Source organism: Microtus pennsylvanicus, chromosome 12 (genome assembly GCF_037038515.1).
Source record: "Microtus pennsylvanicus isolate mMicPen1 chromosome 12, mMicPen1.hap1, whole genome shotgun sequence".
NCBI lineage: Eukaryota > Metazoa > Chordata > Mammalia > Rodentia > Cricetidae > Microtus > Microtus pennsylvanicus.
In genome coordinates, this window is record NC_134590.1 from 67,656,539 (window position 1) to 67,676,918 (window position 20,380).

The 20,380-nt window shown below is 53.2% G+C and overlaps 1 protein-coding gene and 1 non-coding gene across 8 annotated transcripts; both read left to right on the top strand.

The window, feature by feature from the left end:
* Nucleotides 1–1,604: 1,604 nt before the first annotated feature.
* Zmiz2 (zinc finger MIZ-type containing 2) lies at nt 1,605–19,507 on the top strand. 7 transcript variants are annotated; one of them, XM_075944278.1, is made up of 20 exons: nt 1,605–1,682; nt 8,531–8,695; nt 9,176–9,286; nt 9,365–9,479; nt 9,816–10,018; nt 10,225–10,408; nt 10,602–10,862; nt 11,068–11,247; nt 11,781–11,858; nt 11,990–12,158; nt 12,784–12,928; nt 13,002–13,212; nt 13,966–14,071; nt 14,307–14,464; nt 15,965–16,032; nt 16,333–16,401; nt 16,641–16,885; nt 17,173–17,342; nt 17,428–17,670; nt 18,422–19,507. In XM_075944278.1, the coding sequence occupies exons 3-20, from the start codon at nt 9,237–9,239 to the stop codon at nt 18,527–18,529; spliced, it is 2,763 nt and encodes a 920-aa protein (XP_075800393.1). In that variant the 5' UTR covers nt 1,605–1,682; nt 8,531–8,695; nt 9,176–9,236; the 3' UTR covers nt 18,530–19,507. The 7 variants fall into 7 exon arrangements, with proteins under 7 accessions (XP_075800393.1, XP_075800394.1, XP_075800396.1 ...); XM_075944279.1 differs by having other exon boundaries at nt 1,610–1,682; nt 9,173–9,286; XM_075944281.1 differs by having other exon boundaries at nt 1,610–1,682; nt 9,912–10,018.
* Nucleotides 8,887–9,019, top strand: LOC142833219 (small nucleolar RNA U109). The gene has a single exon (XR_012907356.1). It is a non-coding gene; the product is annotated as a small nucleolar RNA U109 (small nucleolar RNA).
* Nucleotides 19,508–20,380: the final 873 nt, after the last annotated feature.

A 20,380-nucleotide genomic window follows, 5' to 3' on the forward strand; every position in this document is an offset into this window, starting at 1 on the left:
GTACAGGTGCGTGCCTGTGATCTCAGCACTTGAGAGGCTGAGGCAAAAGGATTGCTGCAAGGTCAAGGCTAGCCTGAGTTCACAGTGTGGGAACCTTTTTCAACCGCTCCCTAACAAAAGAAGTTTGGACACACAGAGGAACCTTGAGGACACAAAGGTCAGTGAAGTAAGCCGGCCACGAGAATGCAAACACCATGTGATTCCACTTCTACAGTATTTAAACTCAGGGGCACGAGTGGAGTGACTGGGGGAGGAGAGGGGTTTCTCTTTTTTCTTTGTTTTTCAAGACAGGGTTTGTCTGTGTAACAGTCCTGGCTGTTTTGGAACTCACTCTGTAGACCAGGCTGGCCTCGAACTCACTGATATCCGCCTGCCTCTGCCTCCCATGTGCTGGAATGAAAGGTGTGTGCCACCACAGCCCGGCAGGAGTTGTTAGTTAATGGGCAGAGAGACTGTTGGAGAAGATCAAACCGCTCTGAAGATATGTGTTGGTTGCATGACAATGTATGTGTTTAATACTACTGGACACTTGAACGCGATCAAGATGTATGCTGTATTTTGCAATAACAACAGTGATAACAATGTTGGGTTACTGGCCTGGAGAGATGGCTCAGCCATTAAAGGCTCACAACTGAAACAGAAATAGAATTGTGGGTTATCAGGAAAATGTATTCCTCTGAAACTTAGGTTAAAAAAAAGTAAATACATCCGGGCGGTGGTGGCGCACGCCTTTAATCCCAGCACTTGGGAGGCAGAGGCAGACGGATCTCTGTGAGTTCGAGACCAGCCTGGTCTACAAGAGCTAGTTCCAGGACAGGCTACAAAACCACAGAGAAACCCTGTCTTGAAAAACCAAAAAAAAAAAAAAAAAGTAAATACCTTACAGGTTGTGTCTAACCTGGTACCTGGGGGCCTGCATACATACATGTGGAAGGTTATTCCTATGAATTTTGCTCAACAACTATATATATATGTATAAATTTTTATGGGACATTTGTTGTTGGTAAGTCTACTGCCCAGTTCTCTAGTATGAACTTTGTTACAACCTCATGTTGCAATGTCAAAAGATTCATCACACCTACCAGGTTTACAGAACGACAAAACTATCTACAGGTCTGTTTTGTTTGGCCAAACAAAAATTTAAATTTTATGTGCACGCATGTTTTGCTAGCTTGTTATGTCTTTGCACTACGTACATGCCCATGGAGAGCAGAAGAGAACACAGAATTTTCGGAATTCAAATTATGGATGACTGAGAGCTGGGACTCGAACCTGAGGCCTCTGGAACAGCAGTCAAGCTTTTAGCCACTGAGCCATCTCTCCAGCCCCTGGACCATCTTAACAGTGACTGCAACAGAGGTGAAGGAGGCAACACCCCAGGAAGAGACTATTCGGCTGTGGAGAAGGCTGTCTGGACAGGTATACGTGGTTTTCATTTTCCACGATGGGCCTCTGGGTCCCTGTCTTTAAGACGCTGTCGGCCGCCATGAAGGTCTCAGGTTCCGGAGGGACCTAGTCAGTACTCAGTCACGAACCAGCCAGACTGCCAGGCTAGGGCCAGGCCCAGGCCCAGCCTGCCCTGCCGTGACCCCGCCCACTCCTAGGCCCCGCCCCTGCCGGCCCCGCCCCGGTGGACAGCAGCAGGAAGCGCACGGGGCTCCTCTGACGCCGCGATCGCAAAGGTGCGGAAGGGGTGCGGGGTGCATGCCCGGCGCACGGAGCTTGCTGTGCGGCAGCCGGTCGCCGCCAGGCCCCAGCCCGGGCCCGGCCCGGCCATGCAGGCCCGCACTCGTTCCTGCCGGAGCCTACGGAACGCCGCTCGGGGCTCCGCTGCTCTGGCCTGGGGGGCGGGGCCGGCGGCGCGGCGTCATGCATATGCATGAAGAGCGCGGCGGCGGCTCCATTGTGCCCTCCGAGCGGCGGCGGCGCGATGGCGCGGGCGGCGGCGGCCCGGGGGCGGCGGGCGGCGCCGAGGGCGGGCTGAGCGCATGGAGCTGCGCGGGCCGGGGGCCGCGGCAACGGGCCGGGCCGGGCCAGGCGGAGGTGAGCGGGCTGGATGGCGCGGGGCGGCGCGGGACACCGCAGGCAAGTGCGGGCGGCGGGCGCGCAGGTGCGGCAGGTGCGGTGGCAGGTGCGGCCGGTCCCAGGCGCCGGACGAGGTTTCGCCTCGGCCCGGCTCTGCCGCCCACCTGCGGGTACCTGTTCCCTGTGCCGAGCCGTCGGGCTCTCTTACCCATCCGCTAAGCCTTTGTTGGGAATGGCCCAGGGGTGCGAGTGGCCTTTGGGGGGCCTCCTGAGCGGAGGAGGCTGGTGGGCCCTCATCCCAACCTGTCGTTCCAGCTCTGGAGCCGGGCAGGCTCACCTTCACAGTGCGCCCCTCGGTTCTCTCTTAGGTGCTCTCCATCTGGGTGATGTGGGGGGGGGGGGGGCGGTTGGAAGCCGTTAGTGGCCCCAGGAGAAGCTGCGCGGCTCCTAGACTGAGGACGCTGACCTGTCAGTCCCTGGCTAGGTTTTTGACGGGAACACCCTTTTCCAAACTGAAGCTCAGGAACGAAGGTTCCCTACTCTCCCCTAGATTTTTTGTTCTCCTTGTACCCTGAACACCATTCCCAGGTGTCCAATGTCCCCCCCCCCCCCCCGCAAGTATCCCGTTCCCTCAGGGTATCCTGTTCTCAGCACGCAGTCCCTTTCTGACTCCATCACCTGCCCCGCTCACCCCCCCCCCCCAACCTCCATCCTCCCCGGGGTTCTTTTTAGTAATTAGAGACAGTCTTTGGTGATGTCTATAACTCATTTGTGTTATTGCAGAAAATAACACAAATAGCACCGTCACAAATGTGACCTGATCTGAGACCACGGTGAATATGGGTAGGGTGAACACGTACTCGCCACCAAGTCCTGGCAAAGCCAGCACCAAGGGCATCCCTTGACACTTGAGAGTGGTAAAGGGAGGGAAGCTTAACCTTACTCCCCAGGACTGACCTCAAGGGTCCTGGTGTGCTCCCAGGGGAGTAGTTACAGCTGGAGGGATAAGGAGGATAAACAGGTAGACTTCGGAGAGACAGGCCCAGCATGTTGAGGGAGCATCCTGGTTACCAAGATTGATTTCTAAGGGCTGAGTACATAAACGTGGCCATATCTCCTAGAATGGCTTCCTGATCCCTGTTCTAAATATTGGAAACTGAAGTCAGGTTTTGGTTGGACTATTTATCTATCGGCATATGCTCATTCTTGAAGTCAGCACACTGAGAAAGTATTGTTGCCTTACATACAGAGCAGGCAGGACCTCCAAGCCTTCTGGGCACTTAACTATGCTTCTTTGATACTAGGGACTGCTTCTGTCACACTTGAGACCTCCTCCCCCACCCACCCCATGTCGTGTGATTTTATTGCATCGCCTTGAACTCCTCTAGGCTTAAATGATCTTCCTGCCCCAACCTCCTGAGTGGCTAGGACCACAGTTTACACACCTCACTCTTTCCTGGGACTTTCATTTCTCTGGAGTCTTTAGATCCCAGTTTCCTTTTTTGTTTATTTGTTTTGAGACGGGGTAGCCTGGCTGTCTTGGAACTCCTGTTGGACTGGGCTGACCTTGAACTCTGAGGTCCCACCCGCCCCCGCCTCCTGAGTACTGGGATGCACCACTGCAAGGCAGATCTCTCTTGGGATTTGAGTTGAGTTGAATTTCTTGAGTGTGAGCCTAACCCTGGAACTTTGGAGGCACTGAGTCACGATTTGTGGGCTGTTGAGAAGGTGCAGGAATGTTGCCTGAGTTTGGGCCCCATTACTAGGTCTTGTTCTTTTTTTTTTGTTTTGTTTTGTTTTTTGAGACAGGGTTTCTCTGTAGCTTTGGTGCCTGTCCTGGAACTAGCTCTTGTAGACCAGGCTGGCTTCGAACTCCCAGAGATCCGCCTGCCTCTGCCTCCCGAGTGCTGGGATTAAAGGCGTGCACCACCACCGCCCGGCTCTAGGTCTTGTTCTTAAGCTGCTGAGAAGGGACACTTGGGATGTGACTCTGGGACACACCTGGAAAGCAAGTTCTCTGGAGCTCTGCCTGAAGGGAGACATGACTTGACCTCCAGAAGACTGCTCCTAAACTGACTTGAAGTCAGAGCAGCTTTGGGGGACCTGCTTCCAGCCTCAGGTGGCACTCTGAGAGTTCAGGCCTCTTTCCCAGTCCTGTCTTGGAGGTAGGAGGTGGGGGTCTACATTCATAGTCTCCCTGTAGTCAGGAGCAGAGGGTCCACTGGATACCAGATCTGGAGTCCTAGGGTCCTCCTGCAAGACCTACAAGTTGAAGGTGTGAATTCAGGAGTTTAGCAGGAAGTCCTCCGAGCAGAGACATGCTTAGGGGGAACTGGAAGTGTCTGTGGTCTCTGTCCACAGCAGAGAAGCATTGTGGGTGGAATTCCCCAGGCTCCTATGATGTAAAAGGCTCCTGTGGGTGCCTTCCCACCCCACACCTGTCCTCTCTCTTCTCCCCCAATTCTTTTTTTTTAATATTTATTTGTTTATTTATTTATTATATATACAATGTTCTGTCTGTGGTGCAGGCCAGAAGAGAGCACCAGACCTCATTACAGATGGTTGTGAGCCACCATGTGGTTGCTGGGAATTGAACTCAGGACCTTTGGAAGAGCAGGCAATGCTCTTAACCTCTGAGCCATCTCTCCAGCCCCATCTCCCCCAATTCTGTGCACTTCCTAGATGAGATCTCTCAAACTGTGGTCAGGTGTGTTAAAGATACAAGGCTCAGGCCGGGCGGTGGTGGCGCACGCCTTTAATCCCAGCACTCGGGAGGCAGAGGCAGGTGGATCTCTGTGAGTTCGAGACCAGCCTGGTCTACAAGAGCTAGTTCCAGGACAGGCTCCAAAACCACAGAGAAACCCTGTCTCGAAAAACAAAAAACAAAAAACAAAAAAAAAAAGGCTCAGGACCCAGAGCCTGCTCTAATGACCCTGGGTGGGGCCAGCAGCCTGTCACACCAGCTAACTGGGATGTTCTGATGGTGAGTGTTACTGGTTTAGGTGACTTGAAATGAGGCAAGGGCTCACTTGCCTGCTTCCCAGCCAGCCTGGTGCCCTCCCAGTGCTTGGGACAACAGAGTGGCTCTGGCCAACCTAACCAGATTTGGATTTGAGGGGAGGTTTGGCTGTTTCTGGTGGTGTGGTTTTGTGGTAATGTTTTTGTAATTAAAGTTTGTTTTTTTGGTTTTTTTTGCTTGTTTTTTGTTTTTTGAGACAGGGTTTTTCAGTGTAACAGACTTAGCTGCCCTGGCTGGCCTCGAACTCACAAAGGTCTGCCTGCCTGTGCCTTCCAAGTGCTGAGATTAAAGATGTGTACACAACTTGGCCTTTTTTTTTTAATTTATTTATTTATTGAGGCAGGGTCTCACTGTGTAACCTAGGCAAGCCTTGGATTTGTGATCATTTGCCTTGGTCTCCCAGTTGCTGTGATTTTATGTAGGCACCACCACACTAGGCTAATCTAGAACTCATTTTCTAGACTGACCTTGACCTTCTGGTCCTCTTGCCCCCACCTCCTCAGTGCTAGGGTTATAGGCCTGGGCCACCATACCCTTGTTTAGCTAAAGGTTTTGTTTAGATAGTGATAATTGTAGCTGTATCCAGTTGTAAGAAATATTGCAGAGAGTCTTTGTATCTCTACCCAGTTTCCCCCAAATGGTAACATTTTGCAAAACTGTAGTACAACATCAGTCTGGGACAGCTCATTGCTACAGTTGGGAGGAACCTTCTTGTTGTGTTTATATTCACACCCGGCTTCCTTCTACTGAAGTTACAGTCGTGGAAGATCATCCTCCCTGCCCTCCCTTTAACCCCTGGCCACTGTTAACCCGTTTACAATTTCCCTAATTTTGGCAGATAACGGACAATATAGCACCAGTGATTTGCTTTTTGCACTCAGCACAGTTTCTAGGAGATTCATCTCAAATAGGTTGTAGTGTGTTAGCAGTGGTGTGTTGCTTCTGGCATCTGGGTTGTGGGTGTCCTACACTGATGTGACTGTCCTTCATTGAAGGACACCTAGGCAGTTTCCAGTCTTTGGATATAACAAATATTCACATACAAATTTTTCCACTTAAGTTGACATTTCTCTGAGTTGACATTGCCCTAGAGTTGCTCTGTTGTACTGTGATAGCTGTAAGCTTGGATTTACAGAAATGGCCAACTTTTCCAGAGTAGCTATGCTATTTATGGTCCTTGGGTAATGTCTGTGAGGTCTAGTTTCTCCTTGCCAGCATTTTGTGATGTCACATTTTGTCTCAGCTGTTCTTCTGCATGTACAATGATGCCTCCTCGTGCTTTAACCTGTGTTCCTGACAAGTTGCCGAGTGCTTGTTCTTGGGTTAATTAGCATCTGTGTTCTCCTTGGAGACGTTTATTCATGTGTTTTGCTGATTTTTCTATTTGGATTTTGTTTTGCTAATTAAAACTTTTTTATATATTCTAGATGCCCCCTCATTTGGAACAGGTGGCTTGCTTTTAGCAAATCTTTCACAGAAAAGTTTTTAATTTTGATAAAGCCAAGTTTATCTTAATGGATCATGCCTTTTGGTGTCAAATCTAAGAACTTTTTCCTAGCTTAGATCCTGTAGTTCCTTTTACCTTTCTCTAAATATCTTATAGTTTTCTATTTTATTTTATTTTATTTTTTTATTTTTTTGGTTTTTCGAGACAGGGTTTCTCTGTGGTTTTGGAGCCTGTCCTGGAACTAGCTCTTGTAGACCAGGTTGGTCTTGAACTCACAGAGATCCGCCTGCCTCTGCCTCCCGAGTGCTGGGATTAAAGGCGTGCGCCACCACCGCCCGGCCCATAGTTTTCTATTTTACATTTAAACCCAGGACCTAGTTCATTTTGATATAGGTATGAATTGGTCGTCTTTGCAGTACAAGGATTCAGACCCAGACTCTGGTACATGTTCCTGTAGTTGCTCTGCCACCGACCTGCATGTGGAGTTGCCCCGTTGTCTTGTTTACCAATGGAACTCCAGTTGTTCTTGCACACTTGTTCTAGATGTCCTTCCCCCCCATGGGTTACTCTGGTACCCTGGGAGTGCTTGTGCGGCTATTTCCCCATCTTTATTCTCTTCCATTAAATTATGCTGCTTTCTTTTTTTTTTTTCTTTTGGTTTTTCAAGACAGGGTTTCTCTGTAGCTTTGGAGCCTATCCTGGAACTCCCTTTGTTGACCAGGCTGGCCTCGAACTCAGAGATCCGCCTGCCTCTGCCTCCCCAACGCTGGGATTAAAGGTGTGCGCCACCACCGCCCAGCTAATTATGCTGCTTTCTATTAAAAAAAAATAGATCCCAATTCCTGACATCCACCTGGTTGTTTCAGGCCCCATATGTCAGGTCTTGGGAGGAGGACTTGTCGTTGACAAGTTCCTCTTTCCAGGATCAGGCAGTAGCTGCAGGGATGCCAACCTCTGCTGCCAAGCTGGTACATCCTGGCCTCTGCTGCCTAGGCAGGACTTGGTTTGGGAAAGGCCAGAATCAAATCTGGTTGCCCCTGGGGGTTAGGGGTCAGACTGCCATAAGTGGGGCTTTTTTGCCCCTATTGCTGGATGTGGGAAGGATCTCCGGAAGCAGGGCCAAGTCCACAATCCCTGTCCTTACTTTCTCTTGCCTGCTCTGGGGCTATGTGTGTAGCTTGGCTCTGCAGAGCCTCCAGGTCTGTGGTGAGCTCTGAGTGAGATCCTGGTAAGCACATAGGAATGCCTGTCCCAAGGCTGAGTGGGTGCTGGGGTATCTCTTGTTCCCCTGGACAGGAGGCTTGTGAGTGCTGAGCTGCAAGAGGGAACTCAGCAGATTTCAGCAGGTTTCAGAAGGTACACATGTCAGCCTTACTATGGCAGAGGGGTTCCGGACAGAAGCACCCAGCCTTACCTCGGGGTCCCCTGAGAAGTGCCTGGCATATGACTGCTGTGTCCCTCTAGTAAGACCAGGCAGAGGTAGGCATGCAGGTGGTTCAGGGTATGCGAGGACCTGAGGAAATGAGACTCTGGGAAGGACAACAGTCTGATCCTGGGGAATGTCTGAGCCTGTTTTAAGAAGGTGCTTGGTTGTGGCAGTGTGGGAGACATGACTTTGGAAGCCTCCTGGAGCTGTGGCCACTCCGACTCAGGAGCTACGTGGGAGCACAGACCTAGCACCAAAGCAGTAGACTTCCGGCGTTGGCCACAGGTCCCCTGTCCACCAGCCACTGCGGCGGTTTTCTGCAGATGAAGTCCAGTTGGTCCCGTCTTGTAGATGTGGTTTAACATGCTCTCACTATCGCTGAGAAACTTAGTTACATCAGGGGCCTTTGTGTCTGCGGATACCCCCCCACACACACACCTGTTGTACTGTGTATGTCATTGCCCTGTTGGGAACTCACTAGTGTCACAGATGGGTCTGTGGGGGACAGGACTGCCTGCTTGGCCCGATACTCCACAGTCACCTACTCCCCTATGTCATCTGGGTCAGTTTGAGGATCCTATAGCCTGAAGCCCTTTTGCTGCCCTCTTGATAGGAAAAGCCTGCCAGCCAGGAGCTGGGCTGGTGCCTGTGTCCTGCCTCAGCCGTGTTGGTACAGCCTCCCCAAGGCCAAGCTGGTGGATGGATTGCCTTTCCACATCTGCTTCCTGACCTTGCCAGTCCCCGCCTCAAAGGACACTTTGGCTCTGCTCCCTCTCAGGTCTCTGGGCTGCCCAGGGTGGGTAAGACTTTGAGTGGGTGCTACCCTGTTTGGCCCTCAGCCCTCCACTCCAGGAACCTGCAGAGGGGTTCCTGACTTTATGTGGATAGAGTATGGGAAAGGGTGTATAGAGTGTTTGAGATCAGAGCCCTCTTTCAGGGTTGGTTCATTGGCTTAAAATGGCAGGGCCCTCGCATGCAGACATATCTGCTCCTCTTTCGTTTGCGAGTAGGAATGTATTCATAACAAGCTACATTGTCAAGGAGTTCTCAGGGCTACCACCTTAGAGTAGAGGTTGAGTAGTTGTATATTTCTCCTACATTAAAGGAAAAAGGAAAAAAAGATGGGAGGGCCCTTGTTAGAGTTACTTCGCACCGTATTCTAGGCTGACATCGACCAGCCCTGCCTTTGCTCTGTCAATTGCTACTGCAAAGGACTCTTGCTCGTCTAAGCTCTTGTCCTCTCCCTCCTGTCCAGCAGCCGGAGCAGCAACTCCCAGAGAAGTTTTGGTACATCGGGCCTGTAGGCTGCTCTGTCACCAATGAACCCCATGAACCCCATGAAACCTGCCCTGCCCCCTGCACCACACGGGTGAGTGTGGGCTCTGTGGCCTGCCTCTAACAAGCCCTGGGCCTTCTGACCCCACCTTACAAGCTACTCTCTCTGTAGTGATGGTTCATTTGCATATGAGTCTGTGCCTTGGCAACAAAGTGCCACTCAGCCAGCCGGGTCACTGTCTGTGGTTACTACTGTGTGGGGAGTTGGCAACGCAACTCAAAGCCAGGTGAGTATGCACCTGGGCCCAGCTACTCTAGCCCTCAGGATCTAGAGCCTTGGTAGTTGGTGCCTCTGCCATCTTAGGGCTACGGGGACTGACTGGAGCTCAGGCTGGGGCTTCCTGAGGGTCTCAAATCGCTAGGTGCCTTTCTTCTGTGTTGTCATGGGATGCCTTCCCCTGGCTGGCTCCATAGACCACCCTAGTCAGAATTGTAGACAGCTACTCTTCCCATCCCAGGTCCTCCCCACTTGTTAGGCTTCTCTTGGCATCTAACACTTCAGAGCTATGTCTTGAAGACAGTGGTTTGGCTGGTTCTCTTTGGTGACTCCCACTTCCTTGTAGGTTTTGGGGAACCCCATGGGCCCTGCAGGAAGCCCCCCTGGTGGCTCTATGATGCCTGGTGTGGCAGGTGGCAGCTCTGCCTTGACCTCCCCGCAGTGCCTGGGACAGCAGGCGTTTGCTGAAGGTGGTGCTAGCAAGGGCTACGTCCAGCAAGGCGTGTATGGCCGCGGGGGCTACCCTGGGGGATCCAGCTTCACCACTGGGTAAGCAGGGCCCCTCACCTGGCCAGTGGCTTGAAGCTGTCAGCCTGGCAGGTGCTGCCAAAGGGTTGGATATTGCCTGTTGCTTCCCCACTAACTCCAGTAGCCACAGTGGAAGGTTGAGAAAGAATGGAAGAATGGGCTCCGGAGTGCTGTGTGTCTCAGAGCAAGCTGTTGTAGAGAGTGAGACAATCCTATATCACCTGCAGGTATGCAGGTGGCCCTGGAGGCCTGGCCCTCCCCTCACATGCTGCGCGGCCCTCGACAGACTTCACACAAGCAGCAGCTGCAGCTGCTATGGCTGCTGCCGCAGCCACCGCCACAGCCACGGCCACGGCCACTGTGGCTGCCCTGCAGGAGAAACAGAGCCAGGAGCTAAGCCAATATGGAGCGGTGAGGCCCCTCAAGTTCCTTCTATGCGATAGCAAGTATGGGTGGGCTTGTAGGACTTGCCACAGTGGGTTGTGGGGACAAGTGTGGACTGTTGTGGGACCTCATGAAGCCAGTGGAAGAGGCACGGGAAAGGAGAGAGGGCTGGGAACTGCTGAGAGCGGGTCTGGACCGTCCCTCTTCTTTCTCCTCTCAGATGGGAACTGGACAGTCTTTTAACAGCCAGTTTCTGCAGCATGGTGGTCCCCGAGGACCCAGTGTACCCCCTGGCATGAACCCTTCTGGCATGGGAGGAATGATGGGCCCCTCTGGCCTCTCTTCCATGGCCATGAACCCTGCCCGGGCAGCAGGCATGACACCCTTGTATGCAGGACAGCGACTGCCTCAACATGGGTACCCTGGGCCTCCTCAGGCCCAGCCATTGCCCCGACAGGGCGTCAAGAGAGCCTATTCAGAGGTGAGTGTCTTGATTGCTCAGTGTGGGGTCCTAGATGATGAGTCCCTACCAAGTAGTCCCAGTTATGATAAGGGTGGCTTCTGCTGTGAGAGAGAACTACTGTGCCCGGCAGGATCACGAAGACACTCCCCCATCTGCCAACACACACACACCAAACAGCTTCCCCCAATAACTCTTTCTTTCCTTGGGCATCGCTTCTTCTCAGGTGTACCCTGGGCAGCAGTATCTACAAGGAGGCCAGTATGCAGCCAGCACTGCCCAGTATGCTCCTGGTCCTGGGCAACCCCCTGGCCCTGCCTCCTCTTACCCCGGACACAGGCTACCCCTGCAGCAGGGCATGGCCCCTTCCCTGTCTGCACCTGGCTCCACAGGACTGCACTACAAGGTAGGACTGGCTCCCATGAGCCTGTGCTGGCTTGAGTGTCATGGGACTCAGTGGGGACCTTTCGGTAGACTGGCCAGGGAATTTAGTCAGTGTAAGAACAGCTCTCAGGGTGTCCAGTCTGATTCTGTGGTCCATACATCTATGTCTCTCTGTGGATATTTGGTGTAGGGAGCAGCAAGCAGACTTCCAAGCCATTCTGACAACCTCTGCATTCACTCCTTACCCATCTACCCTCACATCCTGACTCCTGTCTGGGCATAGGGAGGGTGAGCACACCTCACTAGGAGCCTGGGTAGGCAGAGTAGCATGATGAGGTGGAGAAGAGAAAGAAAGATGGAGCTCTTCCGACTTAAGGGCCACTCCTGTTTCCTTAGTATTACTTTATGAAATCAGTGACGTCTCTTACAGATTATAGGGAGTATAGACAATGCACAGATCAGCTCCTGTGTGTGGTGCAGACTCTAGGATCGGGCCTAGGGGGCCAGTGGGGGGCAGGCTGGAGCCCCAGGCACACTCAGTTTTCTTTTCCACAGCCCACAGAGCAGTTCAACGGGCAGGGCGCCAGCTTCAACGGGGGCAGCATCGGCTACAGCCAGCCTGGCTTGAGTGGGGTACGGGGCTTGGCAGGGCGGATGGGCTGGGAGGCACACAAGGCGGGTGTGTGGAAAGAGGGGTGCTCCGTGAGCAGACTGCCCTCCCACTTTGCCATTCTGCTTTGACTGTTTATGCTTAACCTCTACAGCCTTCCCGTTCCATCCCTGGTTACCCCAGCTCCCCACTGCCGGGGAATCCCACACCACCCATGACGCCCAGCAGCAATGTTCCCTACATGTCCCCAAGCCAGGAAGTCAAGTCTCCTTTCCTGCCTGACCTCAAGCCAGGCCTCAGCTCTTTGCATCCGTCACCCTCTGGTGAGTGTTTAAGGACAACAGCCAACATGATACTTGGGTGGCTGGGGTAATCAGGACTCAGAGAGTCCTACAGGGAAAGCCCAAGGCCCAGCTTCATACAAAGCAGAATGGTTATATATCGGGCCCCTGCAAAAGCTAACATCCTGCCGGGCAATGGTGACACACACCTTTAATCCCTGTACTTGGGAACCAGAGGCAGGCAGATCTCTGTGAGTTCGAAGCCAGCGTGGTCTGCAGAACTGCACAGGTCAGGGCTACACAGAGAAACCCTGTCTCGAAGAACAAACAAACAAATAAATAAATAAATAAAACTTCCTAAAACTTTGCATTGAACCATAGGGCGATGGCAGATGGCCCAGTCTGAATGTGCTTTCTAGGTTGGGCGCATGTCCTGTGTCTGTTCAGAATGTGATCCAGACTGCTAGATGGCTGAGGCAGGACAGAACATGCTCACTGGGGGCCCACTTTGAGTAGGGACACTAGGAGCCCAGTGTGGGGGCATCTCAGAGCCCTCTTGAGAGTTTCTGGCAGGGGTTAGGTTAGGATTTGGGGCTCTAGGTACAGAAGTGTTCTTTGGGGTCTTGGAAGGGTACCAGACTCATGACCAGCATACCTCTGCCTGCAGGAAGTGGTCCTTGTGATGAGTTGCGCCTGACCTTCCCAGTTCGAGATGGGGTGGTCCTGGAACCCTTCCGCCTGCAGCACAACCTGGCTGTGAGCAACCATGTCTTCCAGCTCCGAGACTCTGTCTACAAGACTCTGATGCTGAGGTGAGTCCCGCTACCATCCTGCCCCTGGGCCCTGGCTGTACAGTGTGGGCTCCTGTCATCCTCTTCCCTCTAGGCCTGACCTGGAGCTGCAGTTCAAGTGCTACCACCATGAGGACCGACAGATGAACACCAACTGGCCAGCGTCTGTGCAGGTCAGCGTCAATGCCACACCCCTCAGCATCGAGCGTGGAGACAACAAGACTTCGCACAAGCCCCTCTACCTGAAGCACGTGTGCCAGCCAGGCCGCAACACGATCCAGATCACTGTTACCGCCTGCTGCTGCGTGGGTAGCCTGCGGGGCTGTGGGTTGGGTCTGTCAGGGTTCAGGCTGGGGCCTTCAGAGACCACCCAGACCATCAGCTCTCCTGTGGGCTTGGGAGCTTGTGGGGGAGAGTCTTTGTCCTTGAAGAACAGATGTTGCTTCTCAAGTCTGCCCTGTCTGCCCTTTCAGAAAAGGGAGCCAGGAAATCCACCCCGTTTCCCAGTTAGATTGCATTGGACAGATTTAATGCTCATGTTAGTTATATCAGAAAGCCAAGCACAGGTAGCTCATGGGAGATGTGCCTGCCGCCTGCTCTGGCCTGGGCCTCACCAGGTTCCAGTGGACAGGATCCTCAGTAACCTTGAGCTGCAGGCTATCAGGAGCCACCCCAATGGAGGGCCTGGAGATAGGGTGGCTCAGATACCACGTCATGTCAGGAGAGTGGGTGTGACAAGCAGGAGACTGTGCCAGGGACTTGAGGTGATTGTGTTTTGACAGAGGAGAAAACTAGACAGTGGTTGGAGCCAAGTGCCCTGCAGAGCATGAGATAGTGCAGTGTGGCTGAAGCTCAGAGAAGTAGGAAAGCCCCTACCTGTGTGGCAGCACTTAGGAGGGCCTCGCTGTCGGGAAAGTAGCTGGCCTGGCTTCTGTCCATGCTAGGCCCCATCCCTCCCTGCCTGACACCCCTTGAATTAACTTCTAAAAACACATCCCCCTGAACCATCTGCCTCCCAGGCTCCCGCTCTACATGTAATGTCCCTCACTCTGTTGCAGTCTCACCTCTTTGTGCTGCAACTGGTGCACCGTCCGTCTGTCCGCTCTGTGCTGCAGGGCCTCCTCAAGAAGCGCCTCCTGCCAGCTGAGCACTGCATCACCAAGAGTGAGTGGTCCCTACTCCTCAGCCATCTGGGCTGTCCCAGGCTGAACCCTGCGGTGTGGCACAGAGACCATTTCCTCCTTCAGACTGGTGGCTCTGCCCAAGGAGCACTGGTTACCTCCAGGCAACTCCTTAGAGGCACTGACTGAGGAATGACTGGGTCTCTGGTTAGCACACCAGCTCACAGCCTCAGAGTGTTGGAGACTTTTACTCAAGTCCTTTCCCCTGTCAATGTTAGTAAAGCGGAACTTCAGTAGCGGCACCATCCCTGGCACCCCTGGGCCCAATGGAGAGGATGGGGTGGAGCAGACGGCTATCAAGGTGTCCCTGAAGTGCCCCATCACCTTCCGCAGGATCCAGCTCCCAGCCCGTGGTCACGACTGTCGCCACATACAGGTGCGTGGTCTGTAGCCCTCTGTTGGATTTGTCTTGAGTTTGTGGAGAAACCAGAAGACTGACTCGGTACTGAATGGCATCTAAACTAGAAACTGACCGCCGGGCGGTGGTGGCGTACGCCTTTAATCCCGGCACTCGGGAGGCAGAGGCAGGCGGATCTCTGAGTTCGAGACCAGCCTGGTCTACAAGAGCTAGTTCCAGGACAGGCTCCAAAACCACAGAGAAACCCTGTCTCGAAAAAACCAATAAATAAATAAATAAGTAAACAAACAAACTAGAAACTGAGAAAGCTGCATTAGCATTAGAAAGAAAGAACCCATGAGCTACAGGAGGGGTCTGCTTCTGGCTTTTACCCACCTAAAACATGCACAGTACTGTCCATAGCTGTAACTAGTAAAAGCTCCAGATAAAAACATGTTTATCAGCAACTTAGAGAAAGGTTTTGTGCCTGTATCCCAGTACACACCTGTAATCCCAGCACCCACAGGACTGAAGCAGTAGGAGCTTAAAGTGAAGCCAGTCTGGGTACATAGTGAGAATCTGTCTCAGATTTTTCCCCCCTTGAGACATGGCCTCATGTGTCCTAGCCTGGCTTCAGACTCACTTTGTAGCTGGGGATAAACCTGAATTCCTGATCTTCCTGCCTCAACCTACCAGGCTGCCAGTGTTGGGCTTGCAGACAGACATCCCTGTACTCGTGCACTGGAGAAAACAATATTTTGTGCTGACACTTGAGCCTCCTCCTCTTTGGCAGATGGAATCTGAGCTCAACTGTCAGACCAAAAAGGCAGACCTTACCACGGGAGTGTGACCCTCTTGCTCCTTTGAAACATAATCACAGTTTTTTCCTATAAAAGTATGTTTGTGACATGTAGCCCTGACTGTCCTGGAAAACTCTTTATGTAGACTAGGCTGGCCTGGAACACAGAGATTTGCCTACCTCTACTTCCCAAGTTCTGGGATTAAAGATGTGTGCCACCATACCATACAGTTTTCCCTATATTTTTGCTAGTTACTATATTCATGGGGTTCCATTTTAAAAGGTATAAGGATATGGGTGCAGCCTTCTTCCTGCCCACCTTTAGAGTTCCTGTCTGCAGAAATAACCAGTGTTAGCCAAGTAACTGCATGCTACATATGGTTGCATAGTGGTGTTCTGTCCTATAAACTTCCTTTTTTGGAGGTTGTGCTAGGGGTTGAACCTAGGGCTTTATGCATGCTAGGCAAGGACTCTGCCACTGAGCTACAGCCTTAGCCTTTTAACAACTGCCCTGAGCCAAGAGATTCCCTATGGATACAACTTCCTGATCCTGGGGCATAGCAGTGCTGGGGAGGGCTGCTTGGGGATATCCCAAATTAGGCCTATTAGGATGCAGCTGCAGTAGAAACCTGACACCTTAAATATAAACCCAGATAAGTCACAATTTCCAGAAGACATTCGGAACAGCCCCTTTCACTGACCCATGGTAAGGAATGGCCTGTCTCCCTGTCTCTCTGCAGTGCTTTGACCTGGAGTCATACTTGCAGCTCAACTGTGAGCGGGGGACCTGGAGGTGCCCTGTGTGCAAGTAAGTCAGTCTTGTGTCTGCCGCTTCCTTAAAGGGTGGAACTTGAATTAGTGTCAGAAGTGGTCCATAGCACAGACCAGAATAGCAGAAACTACTAGGTGACAGGGCAGAACCCTACTAGGTGACTTTGCACAGTATCCCCTTACACTGGACTATCATAGTGGTCATCTAATACATGCCATGAACTCACAAGGGTCCCTTACAGAATCATCACACAGGTGACAGAGCTGGAGAAATGGTAGTGCTTATACCCAGCTGGGCTAGGCCTCCTGACCAGTCAGTCTCCTTTGCATTCTACAGTAAGACGGCCTTGCTGGAGGGTCTGGAGGTGGACCAGTACATGCTGGGTATCCTGATTTACATTCAGAAGTAAGTGGCTCTTCCTGCCTGCCACCCCTCGTCTGTGGCCACCAGAAGGTAGTCCTGGAGTAAGAGCAGTCTTCGGAGCCTCTTCCCACGGTGAAGGAGCTCCACTCCAGGCCAGGGCCACACACGCACCTGCTGAGTGTCCTGAAGGTTCTGGGTAGCAAGGGGTTTGAGTACAAGGTCTGGTTGGAAACGTGACCTCTGGGGTGGTAAGTGACCAGTGCCCATCCGTCCCTGCTTAGCTCAGACTATGAGGAGATAACCATCGACCCCACGTGCAGCTGGAAGCCAGTACCTGTGAAGCCTGACCTGCACATCAAGGAGGAGCCAGACGGGCCAGTGCTGAAACGCTGCCGCACCGTGAGCCCCGCCCATGTGCTCATGCCCAGTGTGATGGAGATGATCGCAGCTCTGGGCCCGGGCGCTGCCCCCTTTGCCCCTTTGCAGCCCCCTTCGGCCCCTGCCCCCAGCGACTACCCCAGCCAGGGTGAGTACAGTACACCCAGACTTGAGCCTCAGGTGACCCTGGGAAGATGGCTTATCCTCTATAGCTCAGAATCCATGCTGAGGATGCCCATCCTTCGTATCCCGACTGATAGTGTACTCAGTTTTCCACCCTGTTCCTCTGATTTGGAGTGAGGCTTTCCATGGAAAAACTTGCGTGGACTTTTTCTGAAATGAACTGGTCCTGTTTGGGGTGTCCCCTGAAGACCCGCACTATATACATACTGCACTTTGTTGTGGTGGGTCTCATCCCTGATCATCTTCTTGCAGGTTCCAACTTCCTGGGGCCTGGAACCTTCCCAGAATCCTTCCCATCTGCAACACCCACCACCCCAAACCTTGCCGAGTTCACCCAGGGGCCACCTCCCATGTCCTACCAATCTGACATTCCCGGCAGCCTCCTGACTGCAGACAAGTCTGCTCCTTGCCTCCCAAGCCAGGTCAGTGCTGTGCCCAGAGGCTCAGTAAGAGTCTCCCCAGAGGGTCCTTGAGCTATTTTAACAAGTTCTTTTTCTCCATCCTCAGATGGCACCAGCAGGCCACCTGGACCCAGCCCATAATCCTGGACCACCAGGATTGCACACCCCCAACCTCGGGCCCACCCCAGGCTCCCAGCTACACCATCCAAATCCTCCCCCTCCATCCCGACAGTCCCTGGGTCAACCAAATACAGGGCCCATCAGCGAATTGGCCTTCAATCCTGCCACGGGCATGATGGGACCTCCCAGCATGACTGGGGCAGGGGAGGCCCCAGAACCAGCTCTGGATGTGAGTAGCCCGTCCTGTGTTGGGGGTGGGAGCCATTGGGGGCTGTCTGCATCAGTCCCTGGGTCTACCCACCTTGCTTCATAGAAAGGAAGACAGTGAATCTTCAAGAGAGATTGTCAGATAATGTCACCCAAGAGCAGCTGTTCCACACAGGTTGGATACCTGGAATAGCTATAGGGTGCCAAGTACCCACGTGTGGTTAATGACTGACTTGCCCGTAGATTAGAGACTTTGGAACCTAGGTATGTGAGGCCTCCAAGAAAGCCCACAACACTGTCTTCACAGTCCAGCTTCACCTGTCCATTTGCTCGGTTCTGCATCTTGACAACACAGGCAGGATGTGAGCACAGGCATGAAAGACAGTGGGCTCTCTGTATCTAGGCCATAAGAGAAACTACTGAGGTTCCACATAAGGAAGATGAGGAGCAGCCCGGAGCAGAAAGCCCCTGGGAACAACACTAGAGATCCCTTTTTGGGCCCGTGCATCTTTGGTGCACAGCTGGGCCTCCTCCAATTGTGCACCCTGGCTCCTGGCGTTGAGAAACGTGTCTTGAGCTATTCTTATCCTGTAGCGGCCGTCCATGGGGAGATACAGGCAGCTCATACAGGCAGGTGGCTTTACTCAGGCGCCTAGTATTTGGCAGGGGAAGGGCAGTTTAGCATCCACACTTGGCCTAGGGCCAGGACAGCATGGCCACTGGATCTGAAGGGTCTGAGACCAACACCGCTAATGTGTTTGCTTTGTCCTCAGCTGCTCCCAGAACTGACCAATCCTGACGAACTGCTCTCCTACCTGGGTCCACCCGACCTCCCCACAAACAGCAGCGATGACCTGCTCTCGCTCTTTGAGAACAACTGATCGTGTGTTAGCCCTGGCCTGGCGAGGACACACTCACAGATATCACCACAGCCTTCCCTTCTCACCCAGCCCCACAGGATGCCTGGTGGTTCTCCCTGAATCTCCTCATGCACACACCCTGAGCTGGGGCCAGCCCCTGATGAACTGGAAGCAGCCCTGTGCTCCAAGGGGCCTCAGGACAGTGGTCCTCACACCCACCCTCCATCAAGCTCACTGCTACAAAATGGGTCTTGTCAGGTGCCCTGCAGGCCCCATCAGCTGCGTGTGCACACAACCCTACACCCCAGACTCACGGCCTTGCACTTGTCCTTCCGCCCTGCCTGCTCCCACCCGGCCTGCATCTTGTCCAGCACTGACCCTCTGTTTCTGCTTCTCCTCAGAAGAGCTGGCTGGCAAGGCTGGCTCCGTACTCTTGGTCTGCAGCTCCAGTGGCTTGAGCCTGGCAGGCTCAGAACGATACAGAGCACCAGCCTGTGGGGGCCTGGTGCTCTCACCCAGCTGAATGTGGTCCGGGGGTTCCCCCCTCCACCCTGAGCTTCAGCCAGAGGCTGGGGTGGGGGCAATAAAGCACAACAATGTACATAGTGTAGAAATGCTCACAGCTGGGAGAGGGAGGGCAGCTGTGTAAGCCAGCATGTTCCTCTGTGGACTGGCCTGGGCCTTCCATGTGCTGTCTGCCCCTTACTGAATGCAGACAGCTAGGGGAGGTTGGAGGTTCAGCCCCTTTAGGGGTGGGCTTTCAGACTCAGCTCTGTGTAAATTCTCCAGTGAGCTGCTCCCTCCCGAGTTCCTCTTTTCTGTGAAAGTGAAGAATTAGTACAGCTGTGTTTTTTAAACCACCTCATCTCCACCCTGCTGCCCACACCCAGGTGGGGGAGGCCATTGCATCTGCTGGCAAAGCGCCTGGGCCCGCAAGCAGGGCGCTGGCCTGTTGTGTCTCTTGTCTGTGCGATCTATTAAAGGACTCCCTCGTGGGCCTGCCTGAGTCCTTCCTTTGTGCTGAGGGGCTGTGGTCTTCCTGTTCCCAAATGAAAGTCTAGATGTTTTCATCCACACTCAGGCTATCCCCGAGCTGTGGTAATTTTCCTTTGCCCTTGCCCTGGAATTTTCCATGTTGGCTTCAGTTGCAGAGCTATTTTGTAAAGTGTCTCAGGCTTGCCCTGGAGACACTTGCCACCATGTCACCTTCCCTGGGTGTGCCCTAGGGCGGGGAGCCAGCTATCTGTCAAGTGACTGCAGCACAGCCAGAGGCCTGAGCAGCCCTGGCCTGCCCACGCTCACTGCTCCTCATCCTTGGCCTGGGCCCTGAGGCCCTGCCCAGGCAGCCTTCCTGTGCAACCGGAAAGGTGAGACCCAGGGGAGGGGTGAGGGGAATCCTCGGCGGGCTGCCAGCACCTGCCCTGCAGTATGGAGGAGGCTGCCTGTCCGCGAGACCGCAGGGAAGGATTGCCTGCATTTGAGAACACACTGGTGGTCCTCTCCTTACCCTAAGGAGCCCATTTCCAGCTTTTCTGTCCTATTGCTAAGGTGGGGGAGGGGCATAGAAGAACAGCAGGCCAGGGCCAAGGGAATGTAAGGCAGCACAGCAGGCCTGTCTGCAGCCTCTGCTGGGGAAGAGGAGGAAGAGCTGGCCCTCCTTGGATTGGATCGGAATGCTGACAACACATTTACGCAGCCTGTTGGCAAGTCTGGTGTTCTGGTGCCACACACATGTAATCCCAGTACTCTATAGAAAAGGCAGGGTTGGAGCTGGAAAGATGGCTCAGTGGTTTAAGAGTACTGACTGCTCTCCAGGTTCAATTCCCAGCACCCACATGGCAGTTCACAACTGTCTGAAGATCCAGTTGCAGG